The sequence below is a fragment of the Carya illinoinensis genome, chromosome 11, assembly GCF_018687715.1.
Source record: "Carya illinoinensis cultivar Pawnee chromosome 11, C.illinoinensisPawnee_v1, whole genome shotgun sequence".
NCBI classification, from domain to species: domain Eukaryota; kingdom Viridiplantae; phylum Streptophyta; class Magnoliopsida; order Fagales; family Juglandaceae; genus Carya; species Carya illinoinensis.
In genome coordinates, this window is record NC_056762.1 from 4,506,041 (window position 1) to 4,520,771 (window position 14,731).

Below are 14,731 nucleotides of genomic sequence, written 5' to 3' on the forward strand. Positions count from 1 at the left end.
TTAAAAAATACTACTATAACAATTTAACTTTCAACTTTCATCTCAACTCACTCTTCGAATGGCACCTTAATAACTAATGAATGTTTGGAAAATAGAATTAAATCGGGTGAGAATGCTTATGATCACGTTAATTGGGACTTTCTTCTTTATCTACTAGGTAGATGTGGCTTTGGGGGGAGGTGGTGTAATTGGATCAAGCATTGTGTTTCAATTGCACGATTCTCAATGTCAGTGAATGGCTCTCCTGTGGGTTTCTTTAGTAGTTCACATGGATTGAGACAAGGTGATCCATTGTCTCCCTTCCTTTTTGTTATTATCATGGATGTACTCAATTGAATGTTGGGGGTTGCAGTTGATGGTGATTTTTTGGCAAGTTTCTCGGTGGGAAGGTGTTATGATGGAGTGATTAATGTTTCTGTTTGCAGATAATACATTACTTTTTTGTGATGTGAATCTAGGTCATGTGCAAACTTTGAGAGTGCTCTTGCTTTGTTTTGAGGTTGTGTCCGGCCTTAAGGTGAATCTTGGTATATCCGAGATGGTTCTGGTGGCCCAAGTGCGAAATGTGAGAAGTTTGGCAAACATTCTAGGTTTCGAGGATTCATCACTGCTGATAAGATACCTTGGGCTCCCTTTAGGAGCTGCTTTTAAGGCAAGAACAGCTTGGGATGGCGTGATTGACAACATAGAGAGAAGGCTGGCAGGATGGAAGATGTTATACTTGTCAAAAGGGGGAAGAATCACCTTAATGAAAAGCACTCTTTCTATTCTTCCTACTTTCTCTCATTATTTCCCCTACCAATTGGTGTGACTAACTGGATTGAAAAGTGAGACTTAATTTGAGGAGGTATAGGGGCGGAAGCCAAATTTCATTTGGTTAGTTGGGATAAGACTTGTAGTCCAATGTCGTGTTGAGGGTTGCGGGTTTGGAAGTTGAGGACCTCTTCAATAAAGCCCTTGGGAAGTGGTTATGAAGGTATCATCAGGAAAGTGAGTCTTTGTGGAGGGCTATGATTGATTCCAAATATGGGAGTGCTTGGGGTTGGTGCTCTAGTGAGGTTAGAGGTACACATGGTGTGGGGGTGTGGAAAAATATTAGGAGTGGTTGGGATGATTTTGCCAAACATGTTAGTTTTGCAGTTGGTGATGGTTCCAGGATTAGCTCTTGCCTTTAATATACAATTACTAAAATATCAGTTTGGTCCCTCCAAAGATGAACTTTTGGGTCATAAAATTCGACAATATTGTAGAAGAAATCATTTTTGATGATTAAAAGAATTTTACTTCAAAGAATAGTGGGCAAGAGGAATTTTAAGCAAAGAGAAATTAATGAACACTTTTAGTAAACGATTAATAATAACAGCAATAACAATAGTAATAATAACAATAATTATCTTTACATATATTTTCTTATATAAATGCTTTGATTCATCATTTGTACAAAAGATAAGGCTTACAAGAGGATGCTCTTATATTATTTCCAAGCTCTATCCCTCTAACCCACAATTTAATATCGATATGGTATTGCATTTTTTTTACCATTTATTCTTTCTGAAAATCATCTTTTAACCCATAGGCATTGGCTCAAGTGATAATGGTTTTAGTCTTGCATGTACATTTCCCTAGATGTAAGGTTCGATTTGGTGAAAACAATTTCTAGGGGCCACAATCCATCTGTGTAATACCCTGGATCAAGTATAGGAGGGTGGTAAATGAAATCTCATATTGCTTGGGAGGGAAAACTTATTGCCTTTCATAATGACTCCAAGGGCCTTCCTTAGGTTATTATAAATGGTATAAAAGTCAATCTCAAAACCAGAAGTGTACTTAAGCCGTGCCATCTATGATGGACTTTGCCCAACATGGACGTTAGAGATTTAACAAAAGAAGATTGTTATAACTGAATGGAATCTCACATTGCTTGGAAAGAAGCTTGCCTTTTATAATGATTTCAAGGAGCTAAAGTTGTAACATTGACTAGTCCTATGGAGTATGGCTTTAGGCCTCGTTGGTTTTGGTTTTCACAAACTATCTCATATCATTTAATCATTACAATTTTTTCAAACTCCCACATAAAATACAATAAATAATTCAACTTTTTCAAACTCCCACATAAAATACAATAAATAATTCAACTTTTTCAAATCTCATAAAAAAATAATATTAAAAAATTATATTCTAACTGTTAGAATACATCATTGTAATTAAGTGTATGTTATGAGGGTATAATGGTCATTGTATGTATATGTATAGTTGGACAGTAGTCAATGAAATATACAAAAGATTTTTCTCTCTTGGTTTTTCGACTACATGGTATCAGAGAGTTGAGTAGTCGGTGGTGGTTGTGCGACAGAGCTAGCAGTGGTTGTTGGTGGCTAGTCAGTGGTGGTTGTGCGACCGAGCTAGTGGTGGTTGTTGGTAGTCGCTGATGGCTGTGCATAGTGGCAGTGAGGTTTTTTGGCTGGTAGTTTTTCTTCTCCAAGAGGTTTCCGGTGACAAAAGTGGTTTTCTCTGGTAATGGACACCGGAATTGAGCTCGTTAGCGTGGTCTGTCCACTGCTGTGAGTTTTTCCGTCTCCAACCGCTGCCGGAAGGACTATTCATCGCTAGCTGGAGAGAAAGTCTCGGGGCGTTTGGTTGCGGGTCTCCACTATCCTATCCTCGAGTATGCATGTCCCAACCTGGAGCAAGAAACTATTCCTATCTGGAATAGAACCTGTTTGGTAACAGGAATACGGTAACCTATCTTCTCTTATCCCTGGTTAGGATAGCTTATTCTCAGTTTAAGCTTTTCTTTGGACCCAATACCAGCAAACCTGAAATAGGCTGATATGTACCCGTTTCGGCCTGTTCAGACCCGAAACAGGCCGGTTCAGTATCAAAAATTGGTTGTTTCAGCCGGTACAATCTGTTTTCAACTGATACAGATCCGAGATTTGGTTTTTAAGCTGGGTTTCTATTTTTCCAGCTTGTATTTGTTCAGTTTTCATCCATATTTTCATACTTTTCGCCATGGCAGCCAAGTTTGAGTCACTATCTAATACACCAAGCGTTAATATGCCTATGACTACAGTGAAATTGAATGGAAAAAATTATATATTGTGGTCAAAATCTGTTGAAATGTTTTTGAAAGGCAAGGGTCTTCGTCGTACCCACTTGGTTGATCCAATGCTTGATTCAACTAGTTTTACTTTTGCTCAATGGGAGCAAGAAGATTCTCAAATCTGCTCATTGATGTTGGCTAGCATTGAACCTAATATTTATGCTAGTTTAGTTCACTTTGACACCGCTCAAGAGATATGGAGGCATCTCAAACAAATGTACTCGGGTGCTGGAAACACAACCTGTATTTATGAGTTGTGTCAACAATTTTTTACGTTGGAACAGGGTACTTTGGGCCTGAAAGAGTTTTATTCTCAAGTGATGAGCATATGTGAAGAACTCAAAATTTATCAGCCTATTGTAGTTTTGGTCTGAATACCTCTTTCCATTGGTTTCCTTCATTTATATAGAAGAAAGTTACATAGAGTGCCGAATTTTAGTGTGATTCCAGCGACTAATTGTTGCTGGTTTTATTGTACACATACATATTTACACGTTAACTCTAACATATTTACACGTTAAGTCTATGTACATCCAACCTATTTATCTGATATACTATCTAAATATAGAAAGTTACTAGTTACTAAAAATATCTCTGTAACCTATCTCTGTAACATCCCCCCTCAAATTGATGCTAGTGGATCAAGAAGCATCAATTTGTCAACCAAGAACTGATGTCGGTGTCGAGAAAAAGCTTTAGTGAATATGTAGGCAGTTTGACATTCGGTGGAAATTGGAGGGAGAGTAATCATATGTTTGTCAAATGATTCACGTATGGAATGGCAATCGACTTCAATATGTTTCGTACGCTCATGGAATACAGGATTAGCGGTGATCTGAATAGCACTGGTATTATCAGCATGAAGAAGAGTGGGATGCAGCTGAGGAAAACCAAGTTCCCCCAATAACCCACGAAGCCATATGATCTCAGAGCATGCAGAAGACATAGCACGATACTCAGACTCAGACTCAATAGAGGACTTGGAAACTCTGTCTTGCTTCTTACTCTTCCAATAAATGAGTGCATTTCCCAAGAACATGCACCAGCCAGTAACAGAGCGACGAATGTCCGCACATCTGGCCCAATCAACATCACTATACCCCATTAACTGTAAGGAAGATTCTTTAGGAAGAACAATCCGCATGTAGAGGTGCCCTTCATATATCGGATAATGTGGCGAACAGCAGCTAAATGAAGATGTCGAGGAGCTTGCATAAATTGACTGACTTGTTGCACGGCAAACGAAATGTCAGGACAAGTAATCTTTAAATAGTTCAAACTCCCAACAAGCTGCCGATACAAGGATGGACCTAATAGAAGCTCCCCTTCTTCCTGACGAAACTTAAGATTTACCTCCAAGGGAGTAAAAATAGAGTTATCCGATTGGAGACCATCAAATGAAATAACATCCTGCGTGTATTTATGCTGGTGTAACAACATACCAGTCAAAGTAAACTGCACCTCAAGGCCAAGAAAGTACTGCAGGGGACCAAGATCTTTCATGTGAAAATAGGCCTTGAGATGCTATTGTAATTGCTTAATCAACTCAGTATTCGAGCCAATAATCACAATGTCATCGACATATACAAGAAGCAATATAATTCCTGCAGAAGTTTTGCGAATAAAAAGAGAGGAATCAAACGAACTTTGAGTAAAATAAAAAGCAAGCAGGTTAGAGAGAAATTTGTCAAACCATGCACGCGAAGCCTATTTCAGTCCATACAAGGATCGGCGTAGCCGACAAACCTCTGAGGAAACTGTAACAAACATGCTGGGAGGTGGTGACATATAGATTTCTTCCTTCAAGTCCCCATGTAGAAAAGCATTCTTGACATCCATTTGTTGGAGAGACAACCCTTGCGACGCCGCAAGTGCCAAGATAGTCCGCACAGTAGTCATTTTGGCAACATGTGCAAATGTTTATTCATAATCAATACCATACTCCTGTCGGTTCCCAAGAACCACGAGACGGGCCTTATATTTGTCCAGTGAGCCATCAGCTCGAAACTTGAGTTAGTATACCCATTTACAACCAATAGGTTTGACATCAGGGGGACAAATTACCAGATCCCAAGTGTGATTGTCTTGAAGAGCTTGGATTTCCTCTTGCATGGCCTGTTGCCAACATGCATAGGTGGATGCCTGGGTATAAGAGTGAGGAACAGAAATAGTGTCGAGAGTGGCAGTAAACAAGATGTGAGGAAAACTGTACCTATCTAGTGGATTTGTAACCCGGGTGGAGTGTCGAGATATAGGAACCACAGAATCAGATGATGGATCAGTGTCTAGAAGGGGCGTTGAAGAAGGGGGAAGACGTCGATGATACACCATACCTGGTTGAAATCGCTTAATAGAGGAACAAACATCATTAAAAGCAGGAAGAAGAGTAATAGGAGGATCAGAAATAACCTGAGACTGAAAGAAATATTGATTTTCGAAGAAATTCACATTCCATGAGATTTGGGATTTATTTGCATGAGCATCATAGCAAACAAATCCTTTCTGAGTAGGACTATATCCCATAAAAGCACACGTGACAGACTGTGTAGCAAGTTTGTGACGCTTAACAGGTGGCAGATGAACAAAACAAACACGCCCAAAGGTATGAAAGCATTGATACTCAGGAGATATGTCAAATAATAGAAAATAGAGAATATCATAATCTAGAGTGGTAGTAGGCAAACGATTGATCAAATAGACAGCAGTAAATAAAGTTTCTACCCAAAACTTAGAGGGTACAGAAGAATCAGTTAACAACGTACGAACGACATCTAAGATGACGATTCTTATGCCCAACGACTCCATTTTATTGAGGAGTATAAAGACAAGAATGCTAGGAAATGATCCCCTTTTGCTGAAGAAAAGTTTGGAAAGAATAAGACATATACTCCCCCTGAGTCGGAGCGTAAAGTTTTGATACAAGTATTGAATTGTGTCTTGATAAGCGCAACAAATTTTTGAAAGACACAAAATGTCAACTTTCGAACGGAGAAAATATATTGATGAATTGACTATAATCATCGATAAATGTCACAAAATAACGATACTGACCATGAGAAATAACAGGATTCACACCCCAAACGTCAGTATGCACAATCTCAAAACAGTTAGAAGCACGACTACCATGTATAGGAAAAGGTAAAGTTTTATTTTTTCCAAGACAACAGGTATCACAATCAAAAGATACAGGAGAAGAAGAAAAGGATTCTTTATTGCCCAAAAAACAAGATGAGTCAAGACAACAGTATTAGGATGACCTAATTTCTTATGCCAGACTTCAGTAGTATTGGCAGTAGCCGTACAAGTAAGAGAAACAACATTAGGAATAGAAAATTATGAGGGAAATAAATGTTCTACTTTAGGCCCCTTCGCAATCAACGTCCTCAACACCTGATCCTACACAAAACAACCACCACAAAAAAAGTGAACATCACAATTATTATCTACCAATTGTCCAACAGAAATTAAATTGGTAGATAATCTAGGAGAGACAAAAACATCTCAAAATGAAGAGCCCAAATTATCAACAGCAGTAATAGGAAGAGTACTACCATCAGCGATCTGAATATTTTGCGTGCCTCTATACTTACGAATACCATGGAGACTCGTCATATTACCAGTCATATGATTAGAAGTGCCTGAATCAACAATCCAAGAAGTTGAGTTAATACTCGTACCTTGCAGGCCTAAGGCCGTAAAAGCAGACACAATCATCTGTTGGACCATTGCTGGTGTGAGAACAGATGAATCGGAGCTTACTATTGTGGTGCAGAAGAGGAAGCAGAGGATTGAACATCAGCTTGAAAAGCTTGGGATTGGCGGTTCTGAGGCCGATTCGACAGTCTTTGATGATATGGCCCTCTTTCTTGCAGTAGTTACAAACTTTCTTAAAATAGTTGCAAGCAATATGACCAAATTCTTTGCAATTGAAACATTGCAACTTATTCCTCTCTCTCCCTTGTGCTGCATAGGCTACATTCGTGGTCTCGAAAAAGACATTCTCAGAAGTCAGTCATACTCATCTGAGTGGATAGCCGTTGTTCTTCACGCAACAAATCTCCCAAACAAATGTCCAAAGAAGGAACTGGATCACGGTTCAATAAACCAGCTCGAACGGGCTCAAAGTCGGGTCGAACTTTCATTAAAAATTGATCGCGTTGACTCTCGGCATGAACTGCTTGAAGAGCCGCGAGGGCCGCAGTAAGAACCTTAGCATGAGCAATGGCAGAATACTCACTTCAAAGGTTAATAAAACCAAAATAAAATTGTGCGATAGGTAAATTGCCTTGACTATAATTACTAATTTCCAACTCTAATTGGAACTTTCGAGCACTATAATCTTGGTGGTAAATACGGTAAAGAAAATCCCACATAGCCTGAGCCGTTGTAAAACAATGAAGATTAGTCACAAGGTGAGACTCAATGGTCCCCAATAGCCAAGAGATTATCTTGGCATCCTTGATGTCCCATTGAGCAAATTATTTTTCATCAATGGGAATCTTAGCTGAATTTTTGATAATTCTTTTCCTTTAAAAAACATCTTACACTGAAATTTTCACGTAGAAAAATTCTTTTTAGTAAAGCGAACAATAGTATTTTCACTAGACATGATGGAAAAAAAAAAGTCACTTAAAAGATATGAGCCCAAGCAGCAAATCCAATTAAATAAACCAAGGCAAAGAGAACAAACGGATGGCCCAAGTTTAAACAGCAAGAATCAGCCCAATTAACGCCAAAAATAACAGCCCACAACAAATGGATGGCCCACAGTGTTATGAAACAAAGGAAGAGCCCCAATACCCACTCAACCAGCGTAGAGAGCCCCAACAAATATTAAAATCCCACAGCAGAAAAAGGAAAAACAAGCCCAGAAATGTGAAAGGAAAAGCCTGTCCAGCACTTGCAAAAGTACTGGGAACACCAACAGAAAGGGCCAACTGCAACACGGCCACCCAGAGAAGTCCCCGACGGTCACAGAAGATGCCAACAGCTCACAGCCACTCATAAAAGATGTCGGCAGCTCACAGCCACTCACAGAAGACGCCGATAGTCACTTAATCACCACATAGAAAGTTGAACACCACCACAGAGGAGGTTGACTACCACAAAATAGTGAGCTCACAAAGTGGGTCACCACAGAAAGGACCGACACACCCAAAGCAAGATGGAACTTGCCGAAACAGGGAAAGAAAAAAATTATTTCCATCGCACATGAAGGTTTAAGACTTTAGATATGAATATCAGGTTAGGGGCTCTGATGCCATGTTAGTTTTGGTCTGAATACCTCTTTCAATTGATTTCCTTCATTTACATAGAACAGAGTTACAAAGAGCGCCGAATTTTCAGCATGATTCCAACGCCTAATTGCTGCTGGTTTTACTGTACACAGACATATTTACATGTTAAGTCTAACGTATTTACATGTTAAGTCTATTTACATCCAACCTATTTATCTGATATACTGTCTAAATATAGAAAGTTACTAGTTACTAAAAATATCTCTGTAACCTATATGTGTAACACCTATCACTTCTGATGTTTCAACCATGCTAAAATAACGTGAAGAGTTCAATGTTGTTCGTTTTCTTATTGGCTTAAAATCTGAGTATGAGTCGGTGCACTCTCAAATTTTGGTAAGCCCACAGCTTCCCTAATTTCCTGATGTGTTCTCCCGACTTCAGTGAGCCACATATCTAGACAGGGATCTCAGTTATTTTCTGATCAGAGTAATGAGAGATCTGCTTTAGTTACCTCCTATGTTGCTCCTGGTGGGCGTGGAGGCCGGAGTGGTAGAGGTGCACGTAGGGGACGTGATGCCAGAGCTGATCTGCTTTAGTTACCTCCTATGTTGCTCCTGGTGGGCATGGAGGCCGGAGTGGTAGAGATGCACGTAAGGGACGTGATGCCAGATGTAACTGCACTCGAGGTGGTGAATCTCATAAGTGCACCCATTGTGGTTGCACTAACCACTCGATGGACTATTGATGGGATCTACATAGTAGACCATCTAGGTCCGTTAATCAGGCCATTTGCCAAGACGCTACATCACAGGCAACGAGCTCCAACTTGACTCCAGAGATGGTTAGCATATCAAAGGATGAGTATGATCAATTTTTAGTCACACGGGTGGCTTCATCTTCTAGAGCTACTCTTGCCCAACCAGGTATAGCATCCGCATGTCTTGTCTTATCTACCCAAAGTTCATATATCATCGATTCAAGAGCTAATGAACATCTGATTGGTTTGTTTCATTCCTTATCTAAATTAGGTGCTATGTCATTTCCCAAGAGTATTACTCTTGCTAATGGTTCTCTTGCTAAAGTTACAGGCATTGGATCTACCTAGCTCACTGATTCTATATCCTTGTCATCTGTTCTATACGCTCCTAGTTTTCCCTTTAGTTTGCTGTCCATTAGTAAAATTACCCAAAGTCTTCAATGTTCTGTGACCTATTATCCCTCTGTATGTATCTTTCAGGATCTCAAAACGGGAAGAAGATTGGTAATCAATGTCACTCAAACTTATGGCATTGATTACGATGAGACTTTCTCTCTCGTTGCCAAAATTTCATCTGTTCGGGTATTAATCTCTCTTGCTGCTAATTTGGATTGGCCCCTATTTCAATTGGATGTTAAAAATGCATTCCTACATGGTGACTTAAATGAGGAAATGTATATAGAGCAATCACTTGGGTTTGTTGCTCAGGGGGAGTGTCGAGGTACCGTGTGCAAGTTAAAAAAGGCATTATATGGCTTGAAACAATCTCCTCGAGCATGGTTTAGGAGGTTCTCTGATATTGTATTGGCATTTGGTCTTCCTAGATGCCAAACAAATCACTCGGTATTTCATCTACATAGTGATGCAGGTCATATCTTATTGGTTGTAATTATTGGGAGTGACAGCTAGAATCACCAGGTTGAAACAATTTTTACATGATCAGTTTCAAACAAAAGATTTGGGCAAACTCAGATACTTTCTTCGAATCGAAGTCAGCAGATCAAAAAAGGGTATCAACCTATCTCAAAGAAAATATGTATTTGATCTTTTGGAGGAAACTGGCATGTTGGGTGCACGGCCCATTGACACTCCTATGGATCCAAATCGTAAACTCTTGAAAGAGGAAGGCGAGTTGTTTGGAGATCCAAGTCAGTATCAAAGACTTGTTGGAAAATTAAATTATCTGACTATCACTCGACCTGATATTTCTTATGCAGTAAGTGTATTGAGCCAATTTTTACAAATGCCTAGGGTCTCACATTAGGATGTTGTAATCCATATTCTTCGGTATTTGAAGCGAGCTCTCGACCTTGGATTGTTGTATAGACCAAATGGACATCTTAGAATTGAAGCTTTTTCAGATGCTGATTGGGTAGGATCTCCTTCAGATATAAGATCAACTATTGGATATTGTACCTTTGTAGGAGGTAACTTGGTTACATGGAAGAGTAAGAAGCCAACAATAGTAGCTCGATCTAGTGAGGCTGAATACAGAGCAGTGGCTCACTGCTAGTGAGCTAACATGGTTGCAACACTTTCTTCATAAGATTGGGTTTTCAGCTCCTGTCTCTCTTCAGTTATTTTGTGATAATCAAGCTATAGTGCATATTGTGTCTAATCATGTGTTCCATGAAAGGACTAAACACATTGAGATTGATTGTCACTTCATTCGAGATAAGATATTCAGTGGTGACATTTCTACATCCTTTGTGAAGTCTGCTAATCAACTTGTAGATGTGTTTACCAGACCATTGTGTCATAGTCGGCTAAACCTTATTTGTTCCAAGCTAGGTTTATATGATATATATGCCCCAGCTTGAGGGGGAGTGTTAGAATACATAATTGTAATTAAGTGTATGCTGTGAGGGTATAATGGTCGTTGTATGTATATGTATAGTTGGACAGCAGTCAATGAAATATACAACAAAATTATTTTTCTCTCTCTTGGTTTTTCAACTACACTAACGATATTTTATTCAACTTTCATTTCATCTCATCTATGTAAATAAACGAGGCCTAGATGTGGCGCTTTGGTCTTCCTTAGGCTGTTGCACTGGGAAAAGGTGATGATTTACTTGATCTGTGTGATGTGGGCTTGTTACATGAGTTCGGGGTTTAACCGGGTAAAAGATATATTGATTTTGCATAGTCTTTAGGGGTTTAACAGGGTAAAAGATATATTGCTTTAAGGGATGGGAAAATGAGGCTGACCACGTAAAAGTTCAGCATTATCTTTAAAATTTTGTAGCTTCATGTCTAAATATTCGCTTTTCTTTTTTAACTCATATACATAATCTAATGCTAAGGCTAAACCACAGTGCAATGCTTGTTCTTGATGTCCAGTTTAATGAATGCCTTTCAAAACCGTGTCACTAATGTAATCAAGGAAAGCTTTAGCAAAAGCATATATAACAACTCTCATATCTGTTACTTTTAGTGAAATATTCTGTTCCCAGAGTGGACAATTCCAAACCTCAGACTAAGCATGGCAATTTGATAGTGGCGGAAGTGAATTGGGAAAGAGTAATGATACACATCTCATACACAACTTTACACATCCCGCCTACATGGCACTGCCAAATAATTAAATGCTTCCAATACTAAAAAAGTTATAATTTCATCATATAGCAGTGCCATGAAATTGTTGTGCCAAAGTCATGCTGCTATCATTTACGGACTGATTCATTCTATCATTTACTGCTATTGGTATTTGTCATTCACCTTCAAGTAAACAAATTGATATTGATCTTTTATATAGGAGAAAGACAAGCGCAAAGCATTTCAAGAAGTTTGTGAGAAATTCAGGTTAATCCTTACTGGGTAGAAACTTTTATTAATTTTTTCAAATTTAAACCCTTATACGGGTAGAAACTACCCTTTTTTTATTTATATTTTTCACATTTAGGACTTAGCCACCTTTTTCTTGGACACCTTATGCAGGCCTGCCATGCATTACTTTTTTTTGGAGAGATTTTTACAACCAGCTGTCTGGTTTGAGAAGAGACTTGCTTATACACGGAGTGTGGCTGCTAGTTCCATGGTTGGTGTGTTCTACCCTCATGTTGTTGTTGACTTGGGTCCAATATTTATTTGAGAATGACCATTCTTTATATTGTGGAGTACAAAAAGGATTTTAATCTTCGAGGATTTACTTTTCCTCTAATATTTAGTGGAATATCATTTTTTAGGGTATATTTAGTTGAGTATCATTATACACTACTTGGAAGTCTGTTCGAGCAGTTTGCATTTTTTATTGTTTATTTTTGAAGTTGGGTTTTTGTATTAAATACACATGATCTGCTTTTGGCACAAGCCGGTAGAAGAGATGGAAGAATTTACGTCCATGCTGTCTTCATCTTTCTTTGTATCACATTGCCTGCTAATTTTACCATTGTGGTGTTGACAGAACACTTTATTACGGACTGTTCTGATCATGTAACTGAATCAGTGTGGATATTTTTCTTCCCAAGATGCTTAACTAACCAAGCATGAGAACTTCATCCAATTTTTCTGAATACGATTTTAAGCTCAAATCCCAACCACATCTTTAACTATCTGTGAAAAGATCTCTTCCTTGTGTAAAATTGGCTAAGTATAACATGTGCAGTGTTTGAACCTTGATGAAATACTGACTTTCTTCGTATTCAGGTTGGTTACATTGTTGGCCTTGGAGATCGACATGCCATGAATATTTTAATTGATCAAGCCAGTGCTGAAGTTGTTCATATAGATCTTGGCGTTGCCTTTGAGCAAGGGTTGATGCTTAAGACACCAGAGAGGGTTTGTTTTCCCTAATCAAACATTTCTTTTCTGTTTGCACTTTGCTTGCTTTGGTCAGTCACTGTTCTATGCTTTAATGTAATATTATGTCAACTTGGGCAGGTTCCATTCAGGCTTACAAGAGACATCATTGATGGCATGGGTGTCACTGGAGTGGAAGGGGTTTTCAGAAGATGCTGTGAGGAAACTCTTTCTGTTATGCGGACAAATAAAGAAGCATTACTGACAATTGTTGAGGTATGACTTTAACCAGATTCTTTCAGTAATGAACAATTGCAATTTCTAAGTTTCATGATAACAGATGTGAATTCAATGCAGGTTTTTATACATGATCCCCTATACAAGTGGGCATTATCTCCTCTGAAGGCCTTGCAGCGTCAAAAGGTATTTGAAAATTTCTATAAGATAAATGCTTTAGCCACAAAGAATTTCACAAAAGTAAACCTACAAACTAACATTTTTATGTTGCACATCAAATTGTAAAGTTATTTTTATTGTAAACTAAATCTCACGGATCACAATAAGTCACGTCAATTTGTGAGTTTAATTTTGTGAATTCTTTTTGTGGCTGTGGCACTTCTCTTTCTCTAATCATATGGATGCATAACCACCTTCTGCATAGGAGGAAAAAAAAAACTGAAGGGAGGATAATGCAGTCCAAGGTGTCGTGATAATGGTTTAGCAACTTAAATTCAAACAGATATGGGATCTACCAGGAAAAGAAAAGAATTCTTTAAATATATTTACCATATCTAATAGCATAATACAAAGAAAATGACCTAAAAAGGGGTGAAATATTGCAAAATATGAAAACATTGGTTTCCAATCTGTTCAATGCTGCATTCAAATGCACAGACCCACCTTCAATGGTTGCAGCCATCTATCTATGGAGGGTTTTAAGAATATGGCTTTTAACTCTTACACCATCCTCTTGCCATCTTCAATGACTAGCGTTGCACTCCTGCCAAATGCACCACATTAAGCACAGAGGAACCATTCTACAAACATTAATATCTCCACCACCCCCAGTGGGGCACGACTGACTCTAACCCAGAAATATGAAAAATCAAGACCCACAACTCCCTAACCACCTCGCAGTGAAGAAGGTGATCAATGCTTTTACTCAATCCATTATTATCACACATCTCTTTCTATAATCATCCGCTGTGAGAATCTTTCGAAGTACTGCCGTCCAACCAAAGAATGCTACCCTCAAAGTATCTTCATTACTTCATGCTCTTCAACAGGAATTCGAAGTTGAAGGTTGAGTGCATTGTAGAGGTCCCTTTTAGGAGCAAATTCAACAAATTTTATCCTCCCTGCTTCCTCTCACCTGTACAGAATATACTCAATGAAATAATGAAGAGATTGCCTCAACCAGCCGATTATGTGCTTATATGATAAAAATGAATGTTCCATTGTGTGCTATTGTCAGAAAATTGCATAAAGTTTCTCTACCAAAGCCTCTTTAAAACTAGGAAATGCTGAACAGAACCTGAACTGATAAGATTCAATAAATAAAAATGCTCAAGGCAATGGAAGTGCAAGGAAGGTCCATGGAAAATAGGGAAGGAGAGTGGAAATAGTGCAGGTGCTGGGACAAACTGTATGCATAGGTTTGATGCCATTCACATTTTTGTTTCCCATGATAGGAAATGGATGACGATCTGGAGACAATCTTTGAAGGCTCACACGATGAGTATGAAGGTAACGAGGATGCCACACGTGCACTGATGCGTGTCAAACAAAAACTAGATGGATATGAAGATGGTGAAATGCGCAGTGTACATGGGCAGGTAATTTTGAATGTTGCTTCTACATGCACATAATCACAGCCGAATAAATCTGTTC

General features: G+C 38.7%; 1 protein-coding gene across 7 annotated transcripts in view; it reads left to right on the forward strand.

Moving 5' to 3' along the window:
• Positions 1 to 14,731, forward strand: part of LOC122281558 (serine/threonine-protein kinase ATM) — a 95,425-nt gene that overhangs the window by 79,366 nt on the left and 1,328 nt on the right. For 6 of the 7 annotated variants that reach the window (XM_043093146.1, XM_043093147.1, XM_043093145.1 and 3 more), the window contains 6 exons: positions 11,859 to 11,905; positions 12,041 to 12,140; positions 12,749 to 12,880; positions 12,983 to 13,117; positions 13,199 to 13,264; positions 14,533 to 14,676. In XM_043093146.1, coding sequence (XP_042949080.1) covers positions 11,859 to 11,905; positions 12,041 to 12,140; positions 12,749 to 12,880; positions 12,983 to 13,117; positions 13,199 to 13,264; positions 14,533 to 14,676 — 624 coding nt within the window. The remainder of the gene's footprint in view (positions 1 to 11,858; positions 11,906 to 12,040; positions 12,141 to 12,748; positions 12,881 to 12,982; positions 13,118 to 13,198; positions 13,265 to 14,532; positions 14,677 to 14,731) is intronic. The other variant, XM_043093150.1, reaches the window with a different exon arrangement.